Source organism: Copidosoma floridanum, unplaced genomic scaffold (genome assembly GCF_036245765.1).
Source record: "Copidosoma floridanum isolate Cflo_tuat_1 unplaced genomic scaffold, Cflo_Japanese_pri ptg000001l, whole genome shotgun sequence".
NCBI classification, from domain to species: Eukaryota; Metazoa; Arthropoda; class Insecta; order Hymenoptera; family Encyrtidae; genus Copidosoma; species Copidosoma floridanum.
Window position 1 is genome coordinate 3196749 of NW_028321878.1, and position 24025 is coordinate 3220773.

Below are 24025 nucleotides of genomic sequence, written 5' to 3' on the forward strand. Positions count from 1 at the left end.
ATTATTCAATTATCTGGAAATTGCTGTACCCTCCTGCAGACTTAGGAAATTTTGTGTATGGAACATCGGGGGAACACGTTTACCTTATACGGGACACTCTCTGAAACCTTTTTTTTTTTTTTTTTTGGCAAAAACGTACCTCCGAAGTTTACATAAATAAATAAATTTAGTCATATTTCGTATCGTTGATTATTTTTATTGTAAAATTTAAGAAAAAGATATATATATATATATTGCACTAGTTAAATACAAAAAAATGTACACCATCCTTGCTTCCAATTCGCATATAATAAATAATCCAATGGTTTAATTTTGATTTACCCATACAAGTCAAATTTATCCGTTATACATAACGTCGTGTCCATATACATATAACACTGCTTATAAATAAGGAGAGAACTGATTATCTGAACATATTTACAATAAATTAAGACAGTATTCTTCCAAATATTTACAAAAGTACAGAATATTTTTATAAAAAATACGTCGCGTTGAAATAGTCACAAAATTTACAATGGAAAACCTATATTCTACAAGCTTTTTTCTCTTAACAATACAACAAAATTACACTGTCATTGGATCACTCCAACGTACCCCAACTATATTAGGATTACCGTGATTTTTAAATTTTTTTTACATCAATTAAAGCTACAGTCTTTTGCTCAACAGGCCGAAATACTGTTAAAAAAAAAAATGAAAAATAAAAAAAAAGAGGAAAAGACAGTCAAACATATGTAGTTGGCCTCACAATCTGGTCTCGGGCTTTGTTTTCGTGCGGACCAATTGATTCGATCGCAAAACGCCGTAAGACAGCGGCGCCTGGACACTGTGACTGCTGCGCGAATTGTTCAGCTCAATTTTGTCCTGATCGTGATGCTGCGCGTAAAGCTTTCGCCGATTGACGCACCCTTGAACTGGCGGCCGACCTCGAACTTGCAGTTCCGAGTCCGTTTCCTCTTGACTGTCCACATCTCCTAAACAAAACGTCAGTTTTCGTTACTGCCCATCAATGTTGGAAATGAAAAACAAAAGTAGGACAAGAAAGTCGCGTAATCTCACCATCGGAACTATTAGTAGAAGGCAGGTAGTGTCGTGAGCCCGTAAATTTGGACCGATCGTTGATTTTGTTCTGGTATCTGAATTCACGTGGTAACGTGTAACTCCGAGGTAGCGAAAACTGGCTTCCCTCGAAATCACTGAGCTCCTCGTCACCGGGACCCTCCTCCCTGCAAGTTTCTTCCAGACCATTTTGATTACTGTTACAAAGCCTATTAACACGAGAAAAATGCTTCGTTTCATTTGAGGAAAAATAATAAAATACAGGGACAAAACAAAGATCGCACGCACCTGTGGTTCTCGACCACGGGCGGATTCCAGTGAGAATAGTGATGGGGCAAACATCTCGGCGCCAACAGAATCTCCGGATTGCCCGCGCATTTGTTGGGGAGTATGTTTCCTGGTGTCGCCGGATGCCCGGTCGGGTAATACGAAGACGACGGCGGGGGTGGCATGAGGCAGTGCATTTTTACAGGTGGCCACGAAGTCAGCACACTACTGCCACCAGCTCCGCAATTCTGGTGGGCCACGGTCGCGTTCGAAGTGCTGTGCAGCTTTGTGTTGGGCGGAGGTTTTTGATTTGACGCCGATGGATTCGAGGAGGCGAACGAGGACGTGGATGGTGGCGGTACCAATTTGCCTTCCTTGATTTCCTCCTGAATGGCTCGCAGCTCGCGAAGCTGCTGCTGTTTTTTTTCTCGAAGTTTTTCGTGGATGAGATTCACGTTTAACGAGCCACCTACGGTCATGTCAGTGTCGACTTTATCCCTCCGCGTGTTGTTGTCCTGCAAACGATGTGTCAAAGTTGTGGTTGATTGTGTACTGTACACCCATATGTTGTTAACTTACGTTGTTAACACTGGGAACCGGCAAGGGTTTTTTCCAAAAGGGTATGAGTTGCGGGGCGTTTTCGTCACCGTTGACCCATTTGTTGTTCTCACTCAGGGACGTCATGGCTATGATGTTGGCTTGAGGCTGCGTCGGGGGTGGCACGAAGGACGTAGGCTTCTTTTTCTTGCGATTGGGATTCGTCACCGTTGGATTGGCGAATCGGCAATTGAACACACCCGGTATACCTCCATTGCTCAATTTCACCTTCCTCGTATCCATCGCGTTGTTCTGCTTGTCGTCGAAGCCATTGATGTGCTTTTCTTGAAAAGCATTCTGAAATTGGGCAACGATAATCACATGCATCTTGAAAATCCGCAAGTACGGATATGTATGCCATGATGGGTCATTTTTACCTGGCAAGACAGCGAATTGGCATTTGTGCCGTTCATCCTGCCACCGGCTTCGTATCTCAGTCTTCTCACGTGGAAATACCTGTAGTACAGTCCCATGAAACACAAGCCACCGAAGAATAGGCCTAGGAGCGTAAGCATCAGAGATACCGGCCGAACGTTGCGATACAGCTCGTTCCGATTGACACCCACAGCCCACACTCCCACGAGTAAACTGTTCTCGAGAAACATGACCGAGTAAAAAATGAGCTGAAACAAGATGAAAATCACACGATGGATATCCATTTCGGATCGACGCGATCGCAGAAGAAGAAAAAAAGAAAAAAAGAAAAAAAAGAAAAAAAAAAAAAGTACGAGAAATCAGCAGCCCACCATCTTCTGTCGGTGATTGGTCTCGTGGAGATTGACGTAGGAAAAGACGTAGACAAAGGCCATCATCGAGGCGACAAAGACCTTCCGGAGCAGGGGGAGGTTCTCGTCTGCGCGAAACAGACCGTCCGGCGTGAGCAGCAGCCACGTGAGCATGGAGAGCCAGTGCAGGGCGACAACGACGAGCAGCCACTCGGCACCGTAGACCGAGGCGTAGGCAATGAGGGCGCCGATCCTTGCGCTCACGGTGCAGAGCCGCCAGGCCAGCTGGGCCAGCACCCCGAGCCAGGTGAGCACGAGGCGCTCGAGGTTCCTCAGCCGAGCTGCTCCCTTGCTGAACGAGGCTACCGCCCAGCACACGCTCCAGAGCGACAGACCGGCTGAGACGAGGGTCAACTTGGCGAGCTTCGTCGCCGCATCCGCGCTCTCGTACTCGACCGGGGCTGCCTCGAAGCCATGGGGATACAGGCTCACCGCCAGTAGGTACACCTGGAGGAGTAACATCGGCGCGGCCTCGCAGAAGCCGTGGATCAGCCTGAGTATGCAGAGCTCGCGCACCTCGTGCTTCACGTGCGCCAACTCCACGGGGATGAAGAGCTTGAAGTACCGCCAGAGCACGCCCATCTGCGTCGTGTGCAGCAGGAGCACGTACCCCAACGTCCAGTTGCTCGTCCTTTCCCCATTGTGTTGCTCATCTTCCTGTGCTACAGCTGTTGTTGTCGCTTGCTTGTTCGGCTTATTGTCCGGGTTGCCGCTGATGCAGCAGCGCCTCAGTTTGCCCCTGGGGCCCCACAGGTACCACTTGACGCTCATGATCTGTGAAATATTGGTAATATACGTTTATGCATACATTCAGACCACGTGTACATGCAAAGAAGTGGGTCTACAGCTACAGCTCGAGAGTTGTTGTGTTGAATGACAGCATCAGATGAGAAGAAAAAAAAAAAAACACGTACCTGGGACACGACGAGCGAAGCAACGATGAGGACGAGACTGAGGGGAAAGAGAAGGCCGGGCGTCTCCGGGTGGTGGGCGAGCGCGTAAGCCATCGCAAAGTCGAAGACAATGTCGCAAAAGTAGGACGCCAGGGATATTATGTTGAAGAGAACGTCGCAAAGGGGCAGGAACTCGTACTGGTGCTGCTGGTGGTGATTACTCGGATTGTGCTGCTGCTGTTGTTGTTGTTGATGCTGATGTCGGAGTTCGGCCATAATGGGCCTCCGTTACCCATTTGGACTCCTTCTCCAAGTCGTCCCCTTGTTCCCTCCTTTCACTCGCCGGTCCAGCTCCACCGGCTTCTTCTCCAGCTACATGTTTTTTTTTTTTTTTTTTTTTTTTTAGATAAACATATATTATTGTTTTACGTAGACACCAAGGGGATTCTTTTTTCCATCATCTGTATTCCACGTGCACTATAAACTATACTTGATTGCATTCACATTCAAATCAGCGAGTTCGTTCAACTGGTATGGGCATTTAAAAGATGATACGTAAAATTTACGACGGAAAAGTATATATACACGTACACATGTACATATCCGTGCATTCATAAAGAGGAACGAAAAGAAACAAAACTTTGATGGAGCTTATAAAAATGTACGTACTCGAAAGTTCTTTAAGTACCCCATACTACAGTATCCGTTTGTTTTTTGCAAAAGAGATGAAAAAAAAGAAACTACAAGAATTCCATTGATTGAAGCGTGTGAGAGAGAGGAAGGGAGGATTGGCCGAGGGGGGAAACAAAAATCAAAAGATATGATCGTCACTCTGAAACCACGGGGTTTAGAGTGATAAACGTGATGCTTTTTGACACAATTTGTGAATTTCGCTGCATCGATGGGACCGGAGATCGGTAAAAGGCACCCATAGATCTCAAGTAAAGCGCACACATGCACAAGCACGTATAAACGGATCTCGATTGGTATTCGATCGCAGCAGGGATATATAAATAATCGGTATGGGTGCAAAAAGCTGCACGCGAAGCGTCATTTGTAGAAAAATCGCGCGAGAGAGTGATAAGGGTAAACGGGTAAACGAAAAACAAAAAACCGGAGCCAAAGTACGCGTTATGTGTAAAAAAAAAGAAAAAAGAAAAAAATGATTGCTCACCGCATTCCTTGCATATGGCCTATATGTATCTTGGGTGTGCAAAACTGTTGAGGAACACACACAGACACGCGCGCACATGTACACTATCGAGGACGGTAAGGATCAAGAGTCCAGCCTCGGCTTGGGTTGGCCGACCTGACGCCGCGAGACATAGCGCCCAGCTCCCTTGGCTCCGCATCTGCCGCTCGCTCTTCCCCCGCGTTGTGTGCAGAGAACTCCCGGGAGCAGTAACTTGCCTCTCTCTTTCTTTCCCACTAGCTCGAATTCTCCTGGAATGCCAGGAATCCTGCCCCTCGCTCGGTATATATGCCACTCGCACCGCCGCCAGGCCTCTCTCTCTCTCTATACCTCCACACGCTCGATCCTATACTACTGTTGCATGCAGCTTCTTTCTTTCTCGGTCCTTTATGAACTTTTCCTCCTCCCGCTCTCTCACACATTTCAAAAGAAAAGGAGCCGTCGCGCCTCGACAAAGACTTGAATTTTCGGAGCTATATCGCTGATGCACACATGCATAATATATATATACATGTTACGTACAACATAATATTATGTTCGTCATTCACGTAGATGTACATTTACACCTGGTAGGTTTGATAAGCCCTACTTTTTATGAACACATTTTTTTCGCGTCCAACTTGCACCCGTACCATATATAAAAGGTACGTGTGCCAGTTAAGGTACACCCGCGCTACAAAGGAAAACGCCTTTCTATTCCCCCGCGATACTTTTGCATGTGGTATATACACGCAGATATTATACATGTGTATATCTCCCGTGTTCCTCTTATAACATTACGGTAAATCTGCCGCTCATCCGTATGGCTCGCGACAATTTCTTCTTCTCTTCTTTTCGATTCTCGTGTTTTCCTCCGGGCCCCGAGCGGCGAGAGAGCGAGAGGATGTGGCCTCCGAGATCTTTTTTCCTTCGCCGATGATGCTGCGCCCTCGCCTTTTTCTTCTTTGAATTCCGCGTGCCAATTTTTTACTAGCGCTTATCTCGTTGTTATTTTGCATTTTTGCATCATGCTCCGTCTTTTTGTAGCTGCGGTTGCGAAAAAAAAAAATATATATGTAAAAGGTGGGAGGACTGCAGTCGAAAAGAATCCTGACGATTAATCCATCGGACCCCTTCTTACCTATACATGTGTCTCTCGCAGGAGGATGAGGAGAGTTAAAAGGATACAAGAAGTTTATTATGATGTTCTCATCCCCACACCTTTGGAAAGCGACACTTTTTTTTTGCATCCGTTTCCACGAACTGCGCTAAAGAATGTTTGTCACGCGCAGTTTCTTTTTCTTTCTCTTTTTTTTTATTATTATTATTTTTTTTTTTTTGTGCATTGCTGTTATGATGAGAAAAAACATTTTTTTTTTTTTTTTTTCAAGAGTACACAAATTTTGCGATAAAACCATTTTATTTTATATATATGTACAAAAGTTTACGGAACGACGCTCGATCCGCTCGAAAAGTACAAAATAAACATCGTTTATGGTAAAAGAGTATTGCGTATAAATATGTACCTGTATATGGTTTGTATGAAAATAAAACATTAAATCGATGTAAATTTGGGTGATTTCCATGCATACAAATTCATTGTTTCTAGATTTATGTTGCAATTGACATGATTAAAGTTCCACGTTCTCGTATGCACGCATTAAGAGCTCTACTACAGATTGTATACAAATAAACTTTGAGCTGCGAGTTGTATTAGAGAAATCCGTACAAAATAAGTATCAAGAACCTTACAAAAGAATTTTCTAAAAACAGTTTTTTATTATTTCGTCTCGAAAACTATGGAAAGTAAAAAATTGTTTTTAAAACATTAAATTAAAAAATCACTTACTTGCCAATTTTATTCGTTTCAAACGATTGGCATTAATTTTCAAATACTGATGGTAAAAAATTTACCGATCAAGTTTAGCGAGATGCAGGCAAAAATTTGTTTTTTGCACGAATCATCTACAAATGTATATTATCTAAAAATTATTGCCCACTATCCATATAGCTTGTAGTTCTAACATATTTACCACGCATATTTTTATGTAAAAAATCAAAAACTTAACAAAAAATGTATCATCTAGTAATAAGTAACTGCAAAGGCAATAACTTATTGTTCAAATGGTTTGCATTTGCGCGAAGTTTTCTTACAGATAAAATTTGTAAAAATTGTATCATAAATGTAAGCGATATCTTTACTGTGATCAATTTGATCAATATTATGCACATTAACGTCCCACGTGACAAACAATAAAAACTGATTTTTTTTCCAAACGATTTCCTTTTTTAATTTACAGCTCTGCATTCTCGTAAATGTTCCTAATATTGTTTTTTTACTTGATCAATAACTTACAATACGATCTCGTTCTTAAAATCTCGAGTTAATTCTTTGTGCGGTAAAATGATAGAGTTCAGTAGTAATTTTTCGGAGGCCAAACTCACGGAGGATCCTAAAAAAAGTAAAATTTTCCTTATGCTTTACAGGTACGAATAAAATTTTTCATTGAAAGAAACGAGCGGTACGTAGGTAGTATGAAATTTTAAAAGTATGCAGGGTAGATTTGAAATTGGGAATTTGTAAACAAAGATAAGAATGTTTTCGTAATAGGAGATATCAAAGGTATATATAGATGTAGAACTTTTTGTTAAACAGTCTTTGAGATTATTCAAGATTACGAAACATCGAAATGAAAAACTTGTCGATTTAACTTGAATACGAAAAAAAGGCTTGAAAGTTGTTTCGATATTAATAAAAATAAAGACACGTACCTATGATAGTGGCAGAGGGATTGAGCTGACCATAGATGTTGAAGAGCGGCCGGTTTTCCATCTTGGCAAATGGTTTGTCAGGGTTGGGGTCACAAGGTGTGCCTTCAACCCTCGCCCACTCGCCAACCCTGCTGTCTTTGCCAACGATGCTGTACAGGACTATCGAGTGTGCTTCTATTTTGGCATTGTCCATTACGATAGTCTCGCGTATCCTGACGCCCGAACCTATCGTCACGTTTGCGCCTATGCTCACGTTTGGACCCAACTGTAATTTACACGCGTTCTTACATCGTTCGTTCTCTTGTAGCGATGAATGATACGATAAGGTGTCAAACTTACCACCGCAGTAGAATGAATCGAGGCAGTAGGATGTATGTAGACATCATCAATTATTTGGCATGGACTGTTTTTTTCAGATGCTAATCTCTCTGGCTTGTGTTGTCTGTACAAAGCCAAATAATGACGATTGACGTAGATAGCAGAACCTGCAGTTTTTACTTGTGACCACCAATTTGTCACTGTCAATGCAAATAGTTTTCCACTGTTTACCAATTTTGTTATGATATTCTGTTCCAGGGAGATGTAGCTTGAATCTTTGCCGTTGCCATTGGCAATTCTGTGAATGATTACTCACTTCAAACTACAATTTGAGTACAGAAAGAAGAATACCCAAAAATTGACTTACGTTGATTTTTCCTGAGGTCTTTCGTTGTAGAAAACATCAGCCATTGTTTGGAAAATTTCATTTGTCGCCACGTATACTCCGCAATTGATGAGAGTGGACACAAACGTAGATGGCTTTTCTACGTAGTGTGCAACACAACTATCACTATTGATGACCAAACATCCATAATTCAGGGACTGCTGTCTTGTAGCTTCTGTTGCCATTATTGTTAAAAGAGACTTTTTGTTTTTGTGAAATTGTAAGAGCTCCTCAAGAGGGAAGTCGGCGCACACGTCACCGTTGAATATAAAAAAGCTCTCCTCTCCACCTGCTCTTATCTGATCTCTAAAGTGATACATGGAACCAGCAGTTCCTAAAGGTGTAAATTCTTGCAAATATCTAATCACAACACCATTGCTGCGCGACATGTCCTCAGCAAACGGCTGTATGTCGGCTATGTTGTAAGAACCGATAATCAACACTTCGGAAACACAGCCCACTTTCTTACATGCCTCCACATGATGCTGAATCATCGGAATACCAGCAATTGGAAATAATGGCTTGGGTATGTCCAAGGACAGTGGCCTGAACCTTGTCCCTAGAATCAAAATGAAATATTTATTTTTTGTAGCTCTGTTCCAAAGTCACGTGCATCCACACACCTTAAAAACACAACATATTGACTGTGTAAAAATAATTACCTTTAGAGGGACCTCCTATGAGGATGACAGCTTTCATTGCACAAGATTGTTAAAATATTTTAGCAAAAGAAATTTGCTTGTTAGGTCTGTATGTATAAATTTATATGGAAATATCAATACTTTGACGCTTATGTTTACAAATACGATGCTGGCTTAGTATAGGATGGTAACATGAACAAGACGTTCAAAAACGGAAGTAGCGTTGTTTGTATCTCAAAAAGTTTTCCTAAAAAATTATTTCGCACAATACTGTATATCGACAAGTATAAAAAAAAAAATAGCTTGCAACCAATAAACTTTTAATTATCTACTTTAAACGATTGTGATGACGTTGACGTTATGATATGGCTAGTGAGTCATTAGTATTTAATACCTATAGTGACAGTGACTGCAGCAGAACTGAAGCAGACGCGTAAACACTACTACTATGCCAGTATATACTTGTGTTCTGCTTGTGTGTAACTATGTCGAGTCAAAAACCAAGAGTATAAAATGACCACGTATAATACTGTGTCTATTTCTTACTCAGAGAATCTCAAAGATTCATTCCTCAATCGTCCGTATACGATACCGATTTGTACTAATTATTATGTATTGCCGATATTACCGATTCCAATAATCGAGTTTTAAATTAAAACTTATAAATAATTTGTTTTAAACTAGCAAAAATCATAAACTCTAGCAACTTCATATTCACTAGTTGGATTGACCAATAAATTACTTAATATATAAAGCCTGGAGATTATGTAATGAAAATAATGGAAAACACATTCTTATGGAATTATGAAAACACCAGTCAGAAAGTTTCGACCAGTAAGAGGACTCGTAGGGCCGCAACGGAGTCATTTGATTGGTCAAAATTTTCGGACTGGCTTTCTTACGAATTAAGAAAATTTAGTGAAACATAGCTATAAGTATCGCTTACCGATAACAACATTTGATTGCAATGAGTGTTAGATCTAAGTATGGATAATGGAGTTTTTTTATGATATACGTACGCTCGTTGTGAGAGTAAGAAACTTTGATTTGTTTCATAAAATTCTCTGTAGATTTGCTATAATTTTGAAATTAATGTGTGGGTGTTACCATATTTATGATGGTCATAAGAAACTTAAATTTTTAGAACAAAATATGTCTGCATAATTTAATTGACTTGAATTTTAAACAGAAAAGGTCTTGCTAGGTAAGTTCTCCGACTGTCCCAAACAATCAGCTCCTATCGATAAAATTTTTTTACTAAATGCACAGATTCGGCGAAAAAAGTTAAAAAGTAAATTTGTAAAAAATGTTTATATATTTTGAATATCAATGAAAATCCCGCGCCTCTCCACCAACGTACGGCACGCATCAACCCAACCTCACCCTATCTGTATAAAACACACTCTCTCTGCAAGTGCAAGTGCAAGTCTCCGAAAAAGCACGTGTTTCGGCGTTTTTTCGGTTTTTATTAACAATTTTTTGATCAACCGATTAATCATCCGAAATAGAGCGATCAAACAATATAGTCAACTCAAGTTACGACGTATTAGTTTAGTGATTCAATCATTGTTAGCGAGAGGGAGATCAATAGGGTCGTGGAAGTGTGTGGATGGTATAGGTGAAGTTGCGAATTTGCGACTTAGCGATTGGCGAGTGTGTACTTAAAATACCAAAGTATATAAGTACACCACATACTCTCGTTACAATGGCGGTGGCATCGATCTGCCGGCAGTTCGCCGTTAGAAGCTGTGCCGCAACAGCAAACTGCAGAGCCGTCGGCGTCAGAACACTCGCCGAAGCTGCGAAGGCGAAGATGGGCCTGCCACGAGTATTTTTCGACATGACCGCTGACAACGCTCCGGTCGGAAGGATCGTCATGGAGGTACATAATTGTTGAATAGATGTCTGATTTTTTTTTTTTTCGCGCTTTTTGCTGAACTACACGGTTGCGGTTGTTACGTGTTCATTTTTTACGTTAAATTACAGTGAGCCGTTCTCCGTGCGGTAGTTTTTGAATTTAATTTTCAACAGGCCCTGATGGTCTCTAAGTTTAAATTTTAAACAAGGAAAATCTGTGAATTTTTTTTTTTTTTTTTTCATACTTGAAACAAATTACCAATTTTAAACATGTTCTTTTGAATTTTTTGTTGGTCGAAATTTCACGCATAAATTAATTTTTCGTCTGTCAAGTCGTAAAAAACGGTATTTTTATGATGAGTTCGGTAACATATTGAGATCATTCGTTAAATAACGACTGATGCTCCAAAAAAATACATTCTTTTTTAAAAAACAATCATTGCTACCGTCTTAGGAAGATTTTAAGTATCAATAAAAACTATTTTAAGAAGATTGCACGTATACTGTAGATCAATAGTTTTTACGTTTATAGCCAAGTACTGTACCTTTTTTTATTATTAACGAGAAACTAGAGCTGTGCACATGATTTAGTCCTATTGAATGCAGGTGAGAGAGATGATATTCTGTGCACAAGTTGACCCTGTACTCGAAATGCCTTGTTTAAACCGCTTAAGGAGGACAAGTGCCATTATTGTCGGTAATTTTGACTTGTTAAAATTCCATATGATTGTCCAAAACCGTAAGCGTCTTGCTAATCCCATTCATTTTTTTGCTCCTATATGCACATGATAATAATACTTTTTAAACAAAAAAAAAAAACAAAAAAAAAAAAACTGTTTAACAATGAATTTTTTTTTATTTTTTTTTTTAAAGCAACAACTGTTTAATCATCAAAACGATTCATTTTTTCCAAAACTTGATTTTTCAATGACTCAATGACTCTGTCGAGCCAGTGACCAGACAAATCATCGCGACCCAGTCCGAGGTGAATAATAGCTCAGTTGGTAAAAGAGCGAAACCACCCGCCAATAAAAAAATCTATTGGTTCGATTCGTGCATCAATCAATTTTTCTTCTCTAACATTCTTTTCTAATAAACAGTAAAAATTAAATAAAAACATCCTTCCCTATCATACATGAGCATGTCGATGTCCAATATTTGATCAACATGCATTCGAGTGGAAGGTAGATCAATTCAGCCACATTGCTTCGCGTCGTCGGCTAATAGTACGGCCACGTGAATCTCAAGGTTGAAACAATTTTTGCACGTAAATGTATTTTTTGGCCTCACCTTGACGATGAAATCAATTTCTATTTATTAAATGTTACCCTTTGCCGCGAACTATACTTTCTACACATTGCCGGTTTGGTTTTTATGTTTTGCAGCTGTACTCGGACGTGACGCCGAAAACGGCCGAAAACTTCCGGGTCCTGTGCACCGGGGAAAAGGGTTTCGGGTACAAGGGCAGCCGGTTCCACCGGGTGATACCGAAATTCATGTGCCAGGGCGGCGACTTTACCAACCACAACGGCACCGGCGGTAAATCCATCTACGGCGCTAAATTCGAGGACGAGAACTTCAAGCTGAAGCACACCGAGCCCGGCATTTTGTCGATGGCCAACGCCGGGCCCAACACCAATTCCTCCCAGTTTTTCATCACCACCATCGAGACCGGCTGGCTGGACGGGAAACACGTAGTGTTTGGACGGGTCGTTGAAGGGATGAACATCGTGAAAAAGGTAGGCCACCTCCATCACGCGTTACTAAAACGTTGTACCCGTCCACCTTCACATTTTTCATTTTATCGCTTACACGCTCGTCAACCATTAACTTTTCCCATTCGATTGAAAAACGTCATGACCAGTTATACTCTTGGAAACGACGCTTGAGCGTTTTTCGCTCGTTTCCGCTCCTAAAATAGACGCGACAGTCTACTTTACATGTACTCCAAACGTGTAATTCGATACCTACTGGGGGAGGCTATTAACTGACGGCTTTCATAAAAGCCGTCTAGTGATATATGCTCCATCGTTTGATTAAAAAAAAAAAAAAAAGTGAAATTGTTGGATTTCAAAATTTGGTCGCATAAAATAATTTTTCTTAAATATGATGTATGGACATGCAATATAGTACATAATTTATTACTTGAAACCTTTTTTTTTCCTCACCATTTAAGTTTCTTTTCCCGTTGAACAGATAAAAAAATTAATCGCGAGCGTCATCGTTAACTCGATCGTGATTTCTGACAATTACTTCATTTCCGTGGGCTCCTACGTCCTAATGTATGTACCAATGAAACCCGCACAGTCCCTGTATAGGTATGTATATCATTTTACGACCGCAATCAGTTAATCTAGCCAATTTCCATTTTCAAAGCTGGAAGCCATGGGCTCGGCGAGCGGAAAAACGTCCAAGAAAATCGTCATCCAGGATTGTGGCGAGCTGAAAGCTTGAAGCGAGGCCTCTGCCGGAAAAGCAAGACAACCTTAGATCTCATGTCGCTGCGTCGACGCACACACACCATATGAACCTACACGGATTGACCCTTTTTATCCGCAAACTCTTGATGGCCCCGATTTAGACGTGCGTGATTCGAGAGACAGACAGGCGCTCGTTCTCTTCATGCCCCTTTTTTCCTCTCCCGTCTACGGTGATTTACCAACTGTCTGTTTCTCGTCTAGTATCCTATGTCACGTGCAGGCACACACACACGTACACTTGTATTTGTAATATGCCTAGCTATTACTGCATTCGAGTATTTGTTACGAACAAAAGAAGTGAATAAAGTTGTTTTCAAAAACTAATTGTTCTTTGTGATTATTTTTTTTTCTTTTGAACGTGACCTACGTACTCTAAATTAAACATTCAGTCGTCAGGTGAGGTAGTGAATTATTAATTGTTATTGTGCAACAAGTATGGATGATGCGTGTATTAGCTCGTTTGGATAGTGAATGCTGCTCTTTTTTTATTATAATAAGTTATACAAGTATTTATTATTATTTAATTTGTTCAAAGAGCTTTTTTGTACCAGGTTATTCATTTTCATGGAACTCTTTATACATATTTCTAGAAAATAAATACAGCAAAATTAATTCCATTGTTATTTTATACGTTGAAATTCTTGAAATATTTGTGTTCTCCAAGTTAGTTAATAATATTGATATAATAAATTTTTGCTGTTTAGAAATGAGATAATACATGTTAGGAAAATTGTTCTTCCACTCAGCTGATGCTTGTGTTTTCCTGTTGAAACTCTGCGTTTATATAAACTAGTATTTACAAAATTTGATGCGGGTGAAATGAAAGACACCATGTTCAACATTCAAGATTTATTGTGGGCAACATTTGATAATTGTCTGTACTTCTTATTACTTAATACAGATGCGATATAACATCGATATCTTTTCGCCGTTTTCGCTAGCACACCTCGGCCATACGTAACGATTTTTTAATTTTTAGAATATTCAGCTAAACCGCACCGTCAGGGACGAGTGCACGGATAAAAAGTTCGTTCGAACGGATATACTATGATAAATTGTATTTCTCCAACTCCTTTTATCACGGACGTTGGACGTGAAATTCGATTTGGAAAATTTTTTAATGTACCGAAACTTTGCACGACTCAAACAATTCAATAAAATGGCGTATTTATCTTATTGGTACACGTTTCGTACACGGTTATTACAAAAATCAATCGTTTCGAAACTTTTTTCTCAATGAAATAATATTTGCTTACAAACGTAAATTCCTTGAAAAATACGCTTCGTTTGTTCACTGTGGTTTTTCCTTGGTTAACTATTTTATCACAAATGGTACTATAAAAATAAGTATCAATGAAAATGAGACCCCAATGTATTTTCAAGCTTAAAATTTAACAATTGGTATTTACGTCCACTAGTTTCATCCAAGCGAATGAAAAACTTTTTTTTTTATTTCATTTTCATCGCGTTTCCATCGTATTTACTGATGGCCAGTTATTTTAATATTGCTTTTTACAATCAATAAAAAAAAAAAAAAAATCAGTTACGTTTAATAATATTAAAGAAATTAAATTCACCTTTTATCAATCCTTTATTTTGAATAACGAAAAGCAGGATTACACTTTGTTTCTTACTAACGATTGTCTATACATTAATGAAGATGGTCCATAAATTTTATTTTATTTTTTTTTGGAACTTTTATTACCCAGAAGAAAGTTTATATATCCATCTCTTAATTTCATCGTTTGATCAAGATAATACCCTTTTAATTATTATTTAACATTTTCTGCAATAACAAAACAGTTTATCGATTTATAATCTTATTCTAAAAAAACATAATCGTTTGTTGATAAATAATAGACACACTGAAAAAATATCGACTACTTGCTATAAAACTTAAAATCAATTGTATTAACAAAGGGACTTGTTTACACATGTTAAAAACTACCGGGAAAAAGACCTTATTACCCTTGTATATTGAAAAAGCGCGCTTTTCTACATTTCTTACATTATACAACAACGACGCTTTGCTTAGAAATTATTACAATAATGATAATAATAATCATTATTACTATTGTTACGATGATGAAAAAGGAATTGGAATTGGGTGGATAAGAGGAGCTCCAAACGCCATCGATTTTCCACACTTATAAAGTTTAATATCATACAGTTTGTCGTTTCCGAATTTAGCTGGAAAATTCGTGAAAAAAATGTTTTTCACACCCTATTTCCATCAAAGAAAAAAATCCTTCGTCCAGCGAAGGCTCCTTGCACGAATGTCATTTCTTTTATTTATTATTATTATTATTATTTTTTTCTTCAAAATGAATCTACATTTTTGTTCTGTAATGCCATTTTCAACATTTCTTGGAGTTTATTTGATTTTATCTCTATTGTTTTAAATTCTCGGATGTTTCACGATGTAGGCATATTTTTTTTTTTCCCCCTACATCCCTCGCAACACTCTGAATTTCATTCGTTTCCGAAAAAACCAAGGTTTGTAAAATAAATGAACCAAGTTGTGAAAAAAAGGGGGGCGGGGCATTAGTGGCCGATCGAAGTCGGCGTCGTCGTGACCGCGGAGGGGGCAGCAGCAGTGCCAGCCTGCGTCGTGCCGCTGTTGAACCAGGAACCAACGCGGGACCTGTTTGGTGATATCGCGGCTTTGTCTTGGCTACCCTCCGGGGACTCAGCCCCCGTAGCTCCGCTGCGCAAAAACTCCTCGATCGCGTTGCCCAATACCTACGATCGAGTACGTATCACCATTAACAATTTTCGGTACAAAAGCTATTAGTTGTATAAATGTGTGTGTAGTCGAAGTGCGTACCTGCGCGTCGACTTTGGTTCCGCTGCTGCCGTCCCAGACGACCTTATTGCGCGCCCCGTCCTTCGTCGGCGAAGTGGCCTTGGCCAGGAGGCTGTCCCTGACCGCCTTGACGACCCGTGTCTTGTCGAACTTGAAGCTCAGGGCCGTGGGCAGGGTCGAGGTGGCCGCGTCCCCGTTGCGCTTCTTGGCCATCGGCTGGTGGCGCTTGGCAAACCACGACGAGGGCGATATTATCGACGCGGCGCCTCCCGGTACCGCGTCCTTGCTGCAGCTGTTGTTCGTTATAACGGCCACGGCGTTTGCCACCTGCTTGCTCTCGCCGCAGTCGTGCAGTATCGACACGTCGAAGCTGTTCGACCGGCTGTTCTTTAGCCTATTTTTTTTTTTTTTTTTTTTTTTTGGGGAAAAAAAGGTCCACTTTTTACATTCCTGATTGCGTTGTCACGCCGAGCATCAACTTAAATACCCTTTGCTTTCCTGACGACTCTTTTCTGATTCAGTTGTTCCTTTCTTTATTTTTTTTTTTTTTACCTCTAGCGCGTTTCTTTGAGTTGTCTTTTACTTTTATCAACACTCGCGCAGCAACTTTTTTTGTTTTACCATCATCGTTAAGCGCGTCCTTTGTTTTCTCTACTCAATTGAGTTTGTGTCTCTTTTACAAAAAAAAAAAAAAAAAAAAAAAAAAAAAAAAAAACATGTTTGCGGTAGAAGAAATGCCGACGTACAACTTACAACATACGTAAAACAAAAAAAAAGAAAAGAAAAAAGCAATTTAATCAAATCGTCTCGGATAAGCGTGTCGGTGTGAAATGAAAAAAAAGACAAAAGTTGTTGAAAACGCTGACGGTTGTCTCGCCTCAAACAGACGTTACCGCTTGTATAAGCGCTCGAGAGAAAAGTACGTGCTATTACCGAGTCTCCGAAGACGCAGTAAGAGTTTCCCGCGCGGGGTGCGAACCATTCGCTAACCCGACAGACGCATCCAGGGCGCGTCACTCCTACACGTACCCACGAAAACAACAACTATACCGGTATAATAGTGCGTGTACCCGCGCGTGGAAGAAGTAAGTGTGTATATATAATACATACGAAAGAAAACTTTCTCCATTCCTCCCGCCCTTAATACGTTAACTGCACACGTGAGCGTAAACTTTGCTGCAACTCGTTACAACCAGTTCCCGGCAGTCTTCGTACCTGCAGTCGGTGAGTTAACAAGCGACACTCACCTGTTTCTCTTGTGCTCGACCGTCGTCTTGGTTGAGGTGCCGTCGCCCGGCTTGCCGTCCCTGGACTCGTCGTCCGCGCCGCACCTGTCGATCTCCGTAGCCGACGAGGTTAACGAGCTCAGGATCGATATGAGGTCCGTGTTGGTGCACACGATGCCGGACGCCGAGCTGGTGCACGGTATGGGCGGGACGCCAGATCTCGGGGGTATGGGCGGGGGCAACATGGGCCCTCGGGGTGGCATTTCCGAGGCGCGTCGCCGGGCCGTGGCCAGTGGGGCCAGGGCGGGTATCGTCGTCAGGGTAAAGTCCGAGTAGCGGCGCTGCTGGTTTTGCGTGTAACGCTGGGCCGAGGCGGCGCTGCCCCCCTCCAGTGGCTGGACCTCGCAGACCCGCTCGTGCGACGGCGTTTTCCACATTTTTAGCCGCACCTGCGTGTGTTTTTTTTTGTTTTTTTTTTTCCATTGACGGCCGTACAAGAGAAAAAAAAAAAAAAACGAGCACTCGTTAAACATTACTACAAAAATATGTGTGTCAATAAAGCCCGGCCTTTCGATCGCCAACAGAACAATGGCTGCGTCCAACGACAAAAGAGCCCCGGCTGCTCGGTCGCTGGCTCACACGTAGAGCGGATGAGTGTTATCGATTAAACTCTCCCCGATAGCTCGAGCGCGGGGGGTATGAATAAATAAATAAACAAACAAATACGGAACAAATCAATTATACGGTCATTTGCAATACATATATATGGAATACGTGGCGTTACGATCGACTGGCGCGCAAATGTATACGAAACCCCGTGTTGAAGTATGATCGGTTGAACAAAAGCGGGGGGGGGGGGGAGAGAAAGAAAGAAAGAAGTGCGCCCACTCACCTTCCTGGCAGCCTTGATCTCGGCAATGTCGTCCATGATGTCGAGGGCGAGGTTGTGGGTGCTGCCGCTGTTGCTCGGGGGTGCCGAGGGCATGCCGCTCGAGTCCCTCCTTGCCCCGAGTATCCTGGTCGCGCCGCCCATGGGAAAGGCGGCGATCGACTCGCGCCGGTTTCGCCCGAACAGGGTCGGTGGTACCCGCGATATCGTGACCACGCTGTGCCTCCGACCGCCCGGCTGGGGTGGCTGAGACTGCGACAGCGTCGCCAGGAAGGCCGCCTCGCGCGACGACGGACCCGAACCCTCGCCCCCGCGCTCGCTCAGCCGGCGCACCTGTAAAACACACACACGTGTATCCACCTCTGTACGTGTATATGTATATATTGTATGCGTGACCTGCCGCGGCAGACTGTGTGTATGGAAGGGAACAACTGAGCACGCGAGCCGCGCTTCGATCGGCCGTAGCCCCTCTTTCTTTGTGGTGTTTCTTTCGTGATGTGGTGCACGCGAGCGCGTTTCACGATTCGGGGAAGGGGTTAACACGGGGAAAGGCATCGATTTGCCCGAGCTGTACTCGAGCAATCGAGGATTTGATCCCTTCAACTTGACGGGGTTGCCGACCCCAAAAACTCGCCTCCCGGTGGATTCGTTGTAGCCCATCGGAACTATTAAGGACGTTGGATACCGTCTCCTTACTTTTTGCCCGCTCCAACCGTGTTCAATTGGAGTCTCGAAGAAGAGCTCGTTGTTGCCAAAAGCTGAATCTATACTTTTGCGCGACGATTTTCCTGATATATTTCTATACGGCACACGTAGTTTTGATTTGCCCTTTGTACACCGTGGTAATGATCAACGCGCAATTTAATTACATTTCGTGTATAATTGAGGGTAAAAGTTGAAAACAATCGTTGTTCCCTTGGCTGGAGTGATCCGAGAAACTTTGCGTCGAGTCAACTTACTTCCCTCGGCAAGGCAAACTTGCAAAAGTAGTTTCTTGGCATTATCCCGTTAAGCGCGTAATATGGTATACGAGTGACCTTTTAACATTAGTTTTATCAATTTTAGGGTAGATACGTGTTTTTTTTTTTTTTTTTTTTTTTTTCACCCTTTTTCTTGGTATCTGATTTTCGAGGCAATTAAGCATAGCGGATTTTCCCGGATGATATGCCAGAAAACATCGAGGGAGTTCTATTAGTGGAAAAGATCCTTTTGTAAGCGTGAAACTGACCGGAATGCGCTAAAATCGACCGATGTGATTTGCAAATGTTGTTCCAGCAAGACATGGACGGCCAAGTCGTCGGCAAAATGTTTTTGAACCAGGCCGGTTTAGGGAAAAGTAGGAAAAGTTAAATGGATGTTTTAGCGCGGTACAGATAAATATTAACATTAAATTTCCATTTCCAGGTGTACACCGTTGTCTTTTCATCGTAGTCCTGAACAGATATTCCGACCATTCAATTTCATTTGGGTAATTAAACTAGTCCACCTTCCATACGTTTGCATTTTCAACTTCACTATTCGTACAATGGATGTTTGTGTAATTGCTCCCCTGCAAAGTTACGGACATTTCAATAGCTTCGACATTTTACGCGTCCCTCCGCATCAATAGTGGGTCATTCGCAGTTTGTTTGACTGCTCTATTGAACTCGATGCAACTGTCGACTGTCGTTGGTTTTGAAATAGCTCTATTTGCGCGATTAGCCCGATAAAACAGTGAACAGTGAACGTAACAGTGAACGTATCGAAAAGAAGGGCCGACCGAAAGTTTCAGTAGTAACATCCGCGTTTGGTCGGACGTGCCTTAATTATTCATAAAAAAGTAGAAGTAGGTGCTCTCAACCCAAACGGTGTGTTTGTTTCGCGTCTCTTCAGGGTAAATAAACTATAAAAGCATGATCCTCTCGGTACGAGTGTTCCGGAAAGTTTGCAGAGAGAAAACAATTACCTGTGAAGCGGTGATGCCAGAGGTGCACTGGAACGTGGGCAGGGAGTGCTTGCGCGTTTCCCTCCAGGGCGACAACAGGTAGGGGTTGAGGGAGGGCGAGTCAGGGGGTGGCGACTCGCCGCGACTCCTGTCCGTCTCCTCTTCCTCGCCGAGGGCGCTCTCTTCGACGACTATCAGGGGCTCGCCCGCGCCACCGCTGCCCGACGACAGACTCGACGAGAACGACTGGCGCCTCATGTTTCCTGCTATCCTCCTTTTATCTCCGGGGCTTGGGTTTTCTCAGCCAGCTGCTGTCGAGTCGTTGTCAACCTTGGGCCGCTGGAAACAGACAAGTTTTTTTTTTTTTTTTTCCCAAGTGATAAAGTGCTCGTTTGGGGTTGGTGGCCGAGATGAAAGGGGTTTATTGATTTTTGCCCGGGTCGTGCGTATCTTGCGGAGGTCTTGTACTTTAGAGCGGAGCTTTGGCCTTGATTGCACCGCGACGGCAAAGGACAATGTTTGAGGGGGGAAAATCCAGGCTTTGTTTTTTCCGTAAGGCCAACTGGGTCATTGGCCCGGAAATACGTTGTTTATTATGTTTTGTTTTAAAATCAAGAAGAAAATAAAACCTGGAAATGCGAGGCAAAAAGCGTGTTTCTCTCCCTCTCGCCCCATTTCTTTCATATGCGCGTATTTTCTTTGAAAGTTAATTGGAAAGACGGATCGATAACAACAGTATATAGTACGGGCAGTAAACTTTTCGCGGCCAAAGTAATATATGGCAAATGGATCCTTCATCTCATTGCAGGTGTTGGCAAAGTTTTTCAACCGCACATGTACGTTTATTTCAATTTAGTACGTATATAAAACTAACCAGTAAAAAATGTTATTTTACCAACGCAAGTTTCGAAAAAAAAAAAAAAAAAATCAGGTCAACTTTGACACTTGATCGAGGCACATGCGAAACGCAATTGCAGCGAGAATATAAAAAACAGCTCGTGCCCTCTCGCGTAAATAAAAATAATAAAAAGTGCGTCCGTGGGCAAACGGCAGCAATAAAACGCGTTTTTGCGCAAACGCTGGCTCGTATATGCCGTATATGCCGTAAAACGTAATCGAGTTCCGCCGTGTGAGCTCGACAAACATTTTTTTTTTCCGTCCGAGCGAGCTGTACCCTGCAAGGTCGCCTCTGCGTTCGGATGATGCACCGGAACTGTTTTTTTTAAAATCACAATAACGTAAGTGGGTACCCACACTTGATCACCACTGGTTTTGTGGGCCCCTCACGTTTTTACGGTCGTTTTCGGTACAATTGATAGGGCTCTTTCACGCACGTGCTTCAAAAAGTTTGCTCATCCATTAAACAAACTAATGCCCCCAATCGGTAGTTTTGAGAGCTCGCGCTTCGCGATCAAGTATACCAACAACTGCTCCCCAGTTTGCCACGAAGAAAGCATACATACACTTTCGAGCAATACGAATCATGCAAATGAACAATGTACCAGTAGGCTTGTTTTTCAACAACTTCTTTGTTGTACAAACACGGGTTTGATTAAAGAGCCTCCACAGAGCGAGCAAAAGGCGGGGCCGCGGGGGGAAGGGAATCGACAAACAGATTTCCCAGCGGCTGGTGCCTATACCGATCGCTGGGATGTAACGTGTACAGTGGTGTCCAACGAAACACGCAATAAACTCGATACCCCCTTGTCGGACGACCGCACCTGTGTAAATCGCGTTTCTCGCTTTCGCACGTGTGCCTTTCAACAGCGATGGAGCTCTTTTTCCAGGCGCAGCTTCGAACCCATACAGAGCACTGCGTTGCTCACCCACACCCCTGGCTTTACTCCCTGTTTGTACCCTCGACAGCCTTGAACCACCGTAACACACACACACACGCGTGCGCTCGCTTGCGTTCAATCCTTGTAAACGCGTGAAAGGAAGGGAGGGAGGCAGGGAAAACGACACGGAACTTAAAGTCGGGAGCCAAAGAGGGGAGAAAAGTACGTCTCGGCGGGTTTTTAAGGGGGTCCCCAATGCAGCGCAACGAGTGAGTATATGTGGGTGCGGGGGAGCAGTGGACTCTCCCTGGAAATGCGTGCTGCTCTCGACGCGGCGCTCGCATTTTGAATGTTTAAAAGGCTGGTTTGCACGGGCCCGATCGATTGTGGCGGATGTGACGGGTGCCCCGTCATTTCCTCCGTAAATTTGACTTTTGAACAGTAGTGGTCATTGGGTATTTTACGGGGACATTTTTGTTTCAACTCGACGTAAATCACACGCTTGAATGCCCTAGTCTATTGAGTAATAACAATTCACACACCGATCCCCGATGCTTGAAAAATAAAAAAAAAAGTCTCGACACTCGTTCCACCGCCTCTTCTCGCGACGGACGCAAACTTGCTCCATCTCGCGCTTTCCGTTCTGCCGACGCTGAACAAAAAGCCACCGGACCACGCAAGCGAAACGATCGGGCCGATCGGGTGACGTGTCCATAACGTTTGCTCGTGTTTGGCAGCATGGAAACCACCGCTGCATCCTCAGCCGCGCTAATGATGGTCATGGAAATCAATTCTGCCTACCTATCCAACATCCGTAAAAAAAAAACCCAATCGCGCGATCGTCCAAAACAAAAAAACTCATGGTCTAAGTGCACGCTCGAGTGTATAATGCACACAGCTTGCGGATGTATCGTAAATCGAATAGCCGTAAACGTCAGCTTCGTAAAAGTGCGGCCGGCAAACATCGGCGAAGTAGATAAAACGACGAGGATCTTGACGGTGTTGGTTTTTCTCTTGGCTTCTATTTCTTGGAGAGGGCCTTTACTCACTTACTTACTCTGCTTTTTTCTCGAGCCACTATACTGCCGGAAGGTTTGTAGTGGCTGGTTTGACTGATGGTGCTCGAGGAGAAGCGGCTTGCCTTCGTGTACAGCAAGAGACGACGATGACAGGAAGGATCTCTTGTTTGAGTGCCTGTCCTGTCGTTGCTAGGTGTTTTTTTTTCTTCTGTTTTTTTTTTTTTTTTTTTTTTTTTTTTTTAATGAGATTTTCAAGGGGGTTGTCTTGGTACACAGCAAACCACAAAAATGAGCTGTATCAGTGAATAGATAATAGTATTTTACTATATAATGCTTTTGAGTCACTGTGACTGATTGTTTTAACTATGATTATTTGAAATGCACCTACTTGATTTTTATGCGATTTTGTAATAAATAAATTAAGTTCGAAGTGAAAATGTGTCGTTGGTAAGCAAACCTTATGAGCTAAATCTTTTCATTTGAATAATGTCTCCATTTGAATATCTCGAATATTATGAGAGAAGAATGTGTCACGATTTTTGAAAGAAACAAAATATCACGACAACCCTTTGAAATAAGGCCATTTGTAGATAGCACAAAGTAGTAAGTATTCACAGGAAGCTGTATAGATCGAAATTCCTCTTAATTTTCCATCAGCAAGGTAATTAAAAAAAGTTGTTGTAATGATAATTACGAGCATCACCGAGAGGAGCAATCTGAAAATCTGGATCATGAAAAACTTATCACGTAAAAGCCCTTGATTCAGAGTCTACACAAGACTCCCGTGATATTCTAATTGAATTTTACAACGTCGACCCCTTGGCATTTTTTAATGGGAAACGTTTTCACCCCGTGACATCGGTTTACCCACATTGTTTGACGTAGCAAGCACGCACGAGCAAACTCAAAATTACAGAGTTTCCTTGAACTTCCATCAGCGGAGTAACACTTCAAACTATGCTCCCCACTCGACATCATCTCTCGTGCAATCAATGAAATGATCCTCGCCCTGTAGATTTTTCTTCTCTCCACTCTTTGGTCGATTAAACTGCGGAATAAAGTACAAAATCTGTGCGCACGAAATTCATCTCACGGCCACGAGAGCGCGTACGATTTATTACAACCACCGAGTCGGCTAACTGGTGTATAGTGATAATG

At 42.3% G+C, this 24025-nt stretch overlaps 4 protein-coding genes across 5 annotated transcripts in view; 1 reads left to right on the plus strand and 3 right to left on the minus strand.

Moving 5' to 3' along the window:
- Positions 1-708: 708 nt before the first annotated feature.
- Positions 709-5075, minus strand: LOC106640415 (uncharacterized). Its single transcript, XM_089589586.1, has 10 exons — positions 4776-5075; positions 3623-3973; positions 3434-3482; positions 2670-3376; positions 2301-2546; positions 1906-2220; positions 1348-1841; positions 1060-1268; positions 904-974; positions 709-852 (listed from the first exon to the last, which is right to left on the minus strand). The coding sequence occupies exons 2-10, from the start codon at positions 3875-3877 to the stop codon at positions 745-747; spliced, it is 2454 nt and encodes an 817-aa protein (XP_089445712.1). The 5' UTR covers positions 3878-3973; positions 4776-5075; the 3' UTR covers positions 709-744.
- Positions 5076-6971: 1896 nt separating this feature from the next.
- Gmppa (GDP-mannose pyrophosphorylase A) lies at positions 6972-9309 on the minus strand. 2 transcript variants are annotated; one of them, XM_089598759.1, is made up of 6 exons: positions 9221-9308; positions 8910-9135; positions 8230-8806; positions 7884-8160; positions 7545-7809; positions 6972-7225 (listed from the first exon to the last, which is right to left on the minus strand). In XM_089598759.1, exons 2-6 carry the CDS (start codon positions 8944-8946, stop codon positions 7125-7127), a joined length of 1257 nt encoding a protein of 418 aa, XP_089454885.1. In that variant the 5' UTR covers positions 8947-9135; positions 9221-9308; the 3' UTR covers positions 6972-7124. The 2 variants fall into 2 exon arrangements, with proteins under 2 accessions (XP_089454885.1, XP_014209915.2); XM_014354429.2 differs by having other exon boundaries at positions 8910-9309.
- A 984-nt stretch (positions 9310-10293) lies between these two features.
- Positions 10294-13549, plus strand: LOC106640378 (peptidyl-prolyl cis-trans isomerase). Its single transcript, XM_014354401.2, has 3 exons — positions 10294-10770; positions 12131-12484; positions 13122-13549. The coding sequence occupies exons 1-3, from the start codon at positions 10594-10596 to the stop codon at positions 13197-13199; spliced, it is 609 nt and encodes a 202-aa protein (XP_014209887.1). The 5' UTR covers positions 10294-10593; the 3' UTR covers positions 13200-13549.
- Positions 13550-14067: 518 nt separating this feature from the next.
- Positions 14068-24025, minus strand: part of LOC106640342 (uncharacterized) — a 46255-nt gene continuing 36297 nt past the window's right edge. Inside the window, exons 3-7 of the mRNA XM_089589143.1 lie at positions 20092-20409; positions 18150-18479; positions 17279-17706; positions 16053-16425; positions 14068-15967 (exon numbers count right to left, since the gene is read on the minus strand). Of these exons, the coding sequence (XP_089445269.1) occupies positions 15770-15967; positions 16053-16425; positions 17279-17706; positions 18150-18479; positions 20092-20328 (1566 nt within the window). The 5' untranslated portion in view covers positions 20329-20409 and the 3' untranslated portion in view covers positions 14068-15769. The remainder of the gene's footprint in view (positions 15968-16052; positions 16426-17278; positions 17707-18149; positions 18480-20091; positions 20410-24025) is intronic.

What these genes read in the sequence shown, in the direction of transcription:
- LOC106640415 (XM_089589586.1), bottom strand. Translation starts at nt 3,877, where the DNA reads ATGGCCGAACTCCGACATCAGCATCAACAACAACAACAGCAGCAGCAC. An exon ending in CCCGTGGTCGAGAACCACAG is followed by an intron (nt 1,269 to 1,347) that starts GTGCGTGCGATC and finishes TCGTGTTAATAG; the next exon opens with GCTTTGTAACAGTAATCAAA. An exon ending in GGCCGCCAGTTCAAGGGTGC is followed by an intron (nt 853 to 903) that starts GTCAATCGGCGA and finishes GACAAAATTGAG; the next exon opens with CTGAACAATTCGCGCAGCAG.
- Gmppa (XM_014354429.2), bottom strand. Translation starts at nt 8,946, where the DNA reads ATGAAAGCTGTCATCCTCATAGGAGGTCCCTCTAAAG. An exon ending in AGACCTCAGGAAAAATCAAC is followed by an intron (nt 8,161 to 8,229) that starts GTAAGTCAATTT and finishes AATCATTCACAG; the next exon opens with AATTGCCAATGGCAACGGCA. An exon ending in CGATTCATTCTACTGCGGTG is followed by an intron (nt 7,810 to 7,883) that starts GTAAGTTTGACA and finishes TGTAAATTACAG; the next exon opens with TTGGGTCCAAACGTGAGCAT.
- LOC106640378 (XM_014354401.2), top strand. Translation starts at nt 10,594, where the DNA reads ATGGCGGTGGCATCGATCTGCCGGCAGTTCGCCGTTAGAAGCTGTGCC. An exon ending in TCGGAAGGATCGTCATGGAG is followed by an intron (nt 10,771 to 12,130) that starts GTACATAATTGT and finishes TATGTTTTGCAG; the next exon opens with CTGTACTCGGACGTGACGCC. An exon ending in GGATGAACATCGTGAAAAAG is followed by an intron (nt 12,485 to 13,121) that starts GTAGGCCACCTC and finishes CCATTTTCAAAG; the next exon opens with CTGGAAGCCATGGGCTCGGC.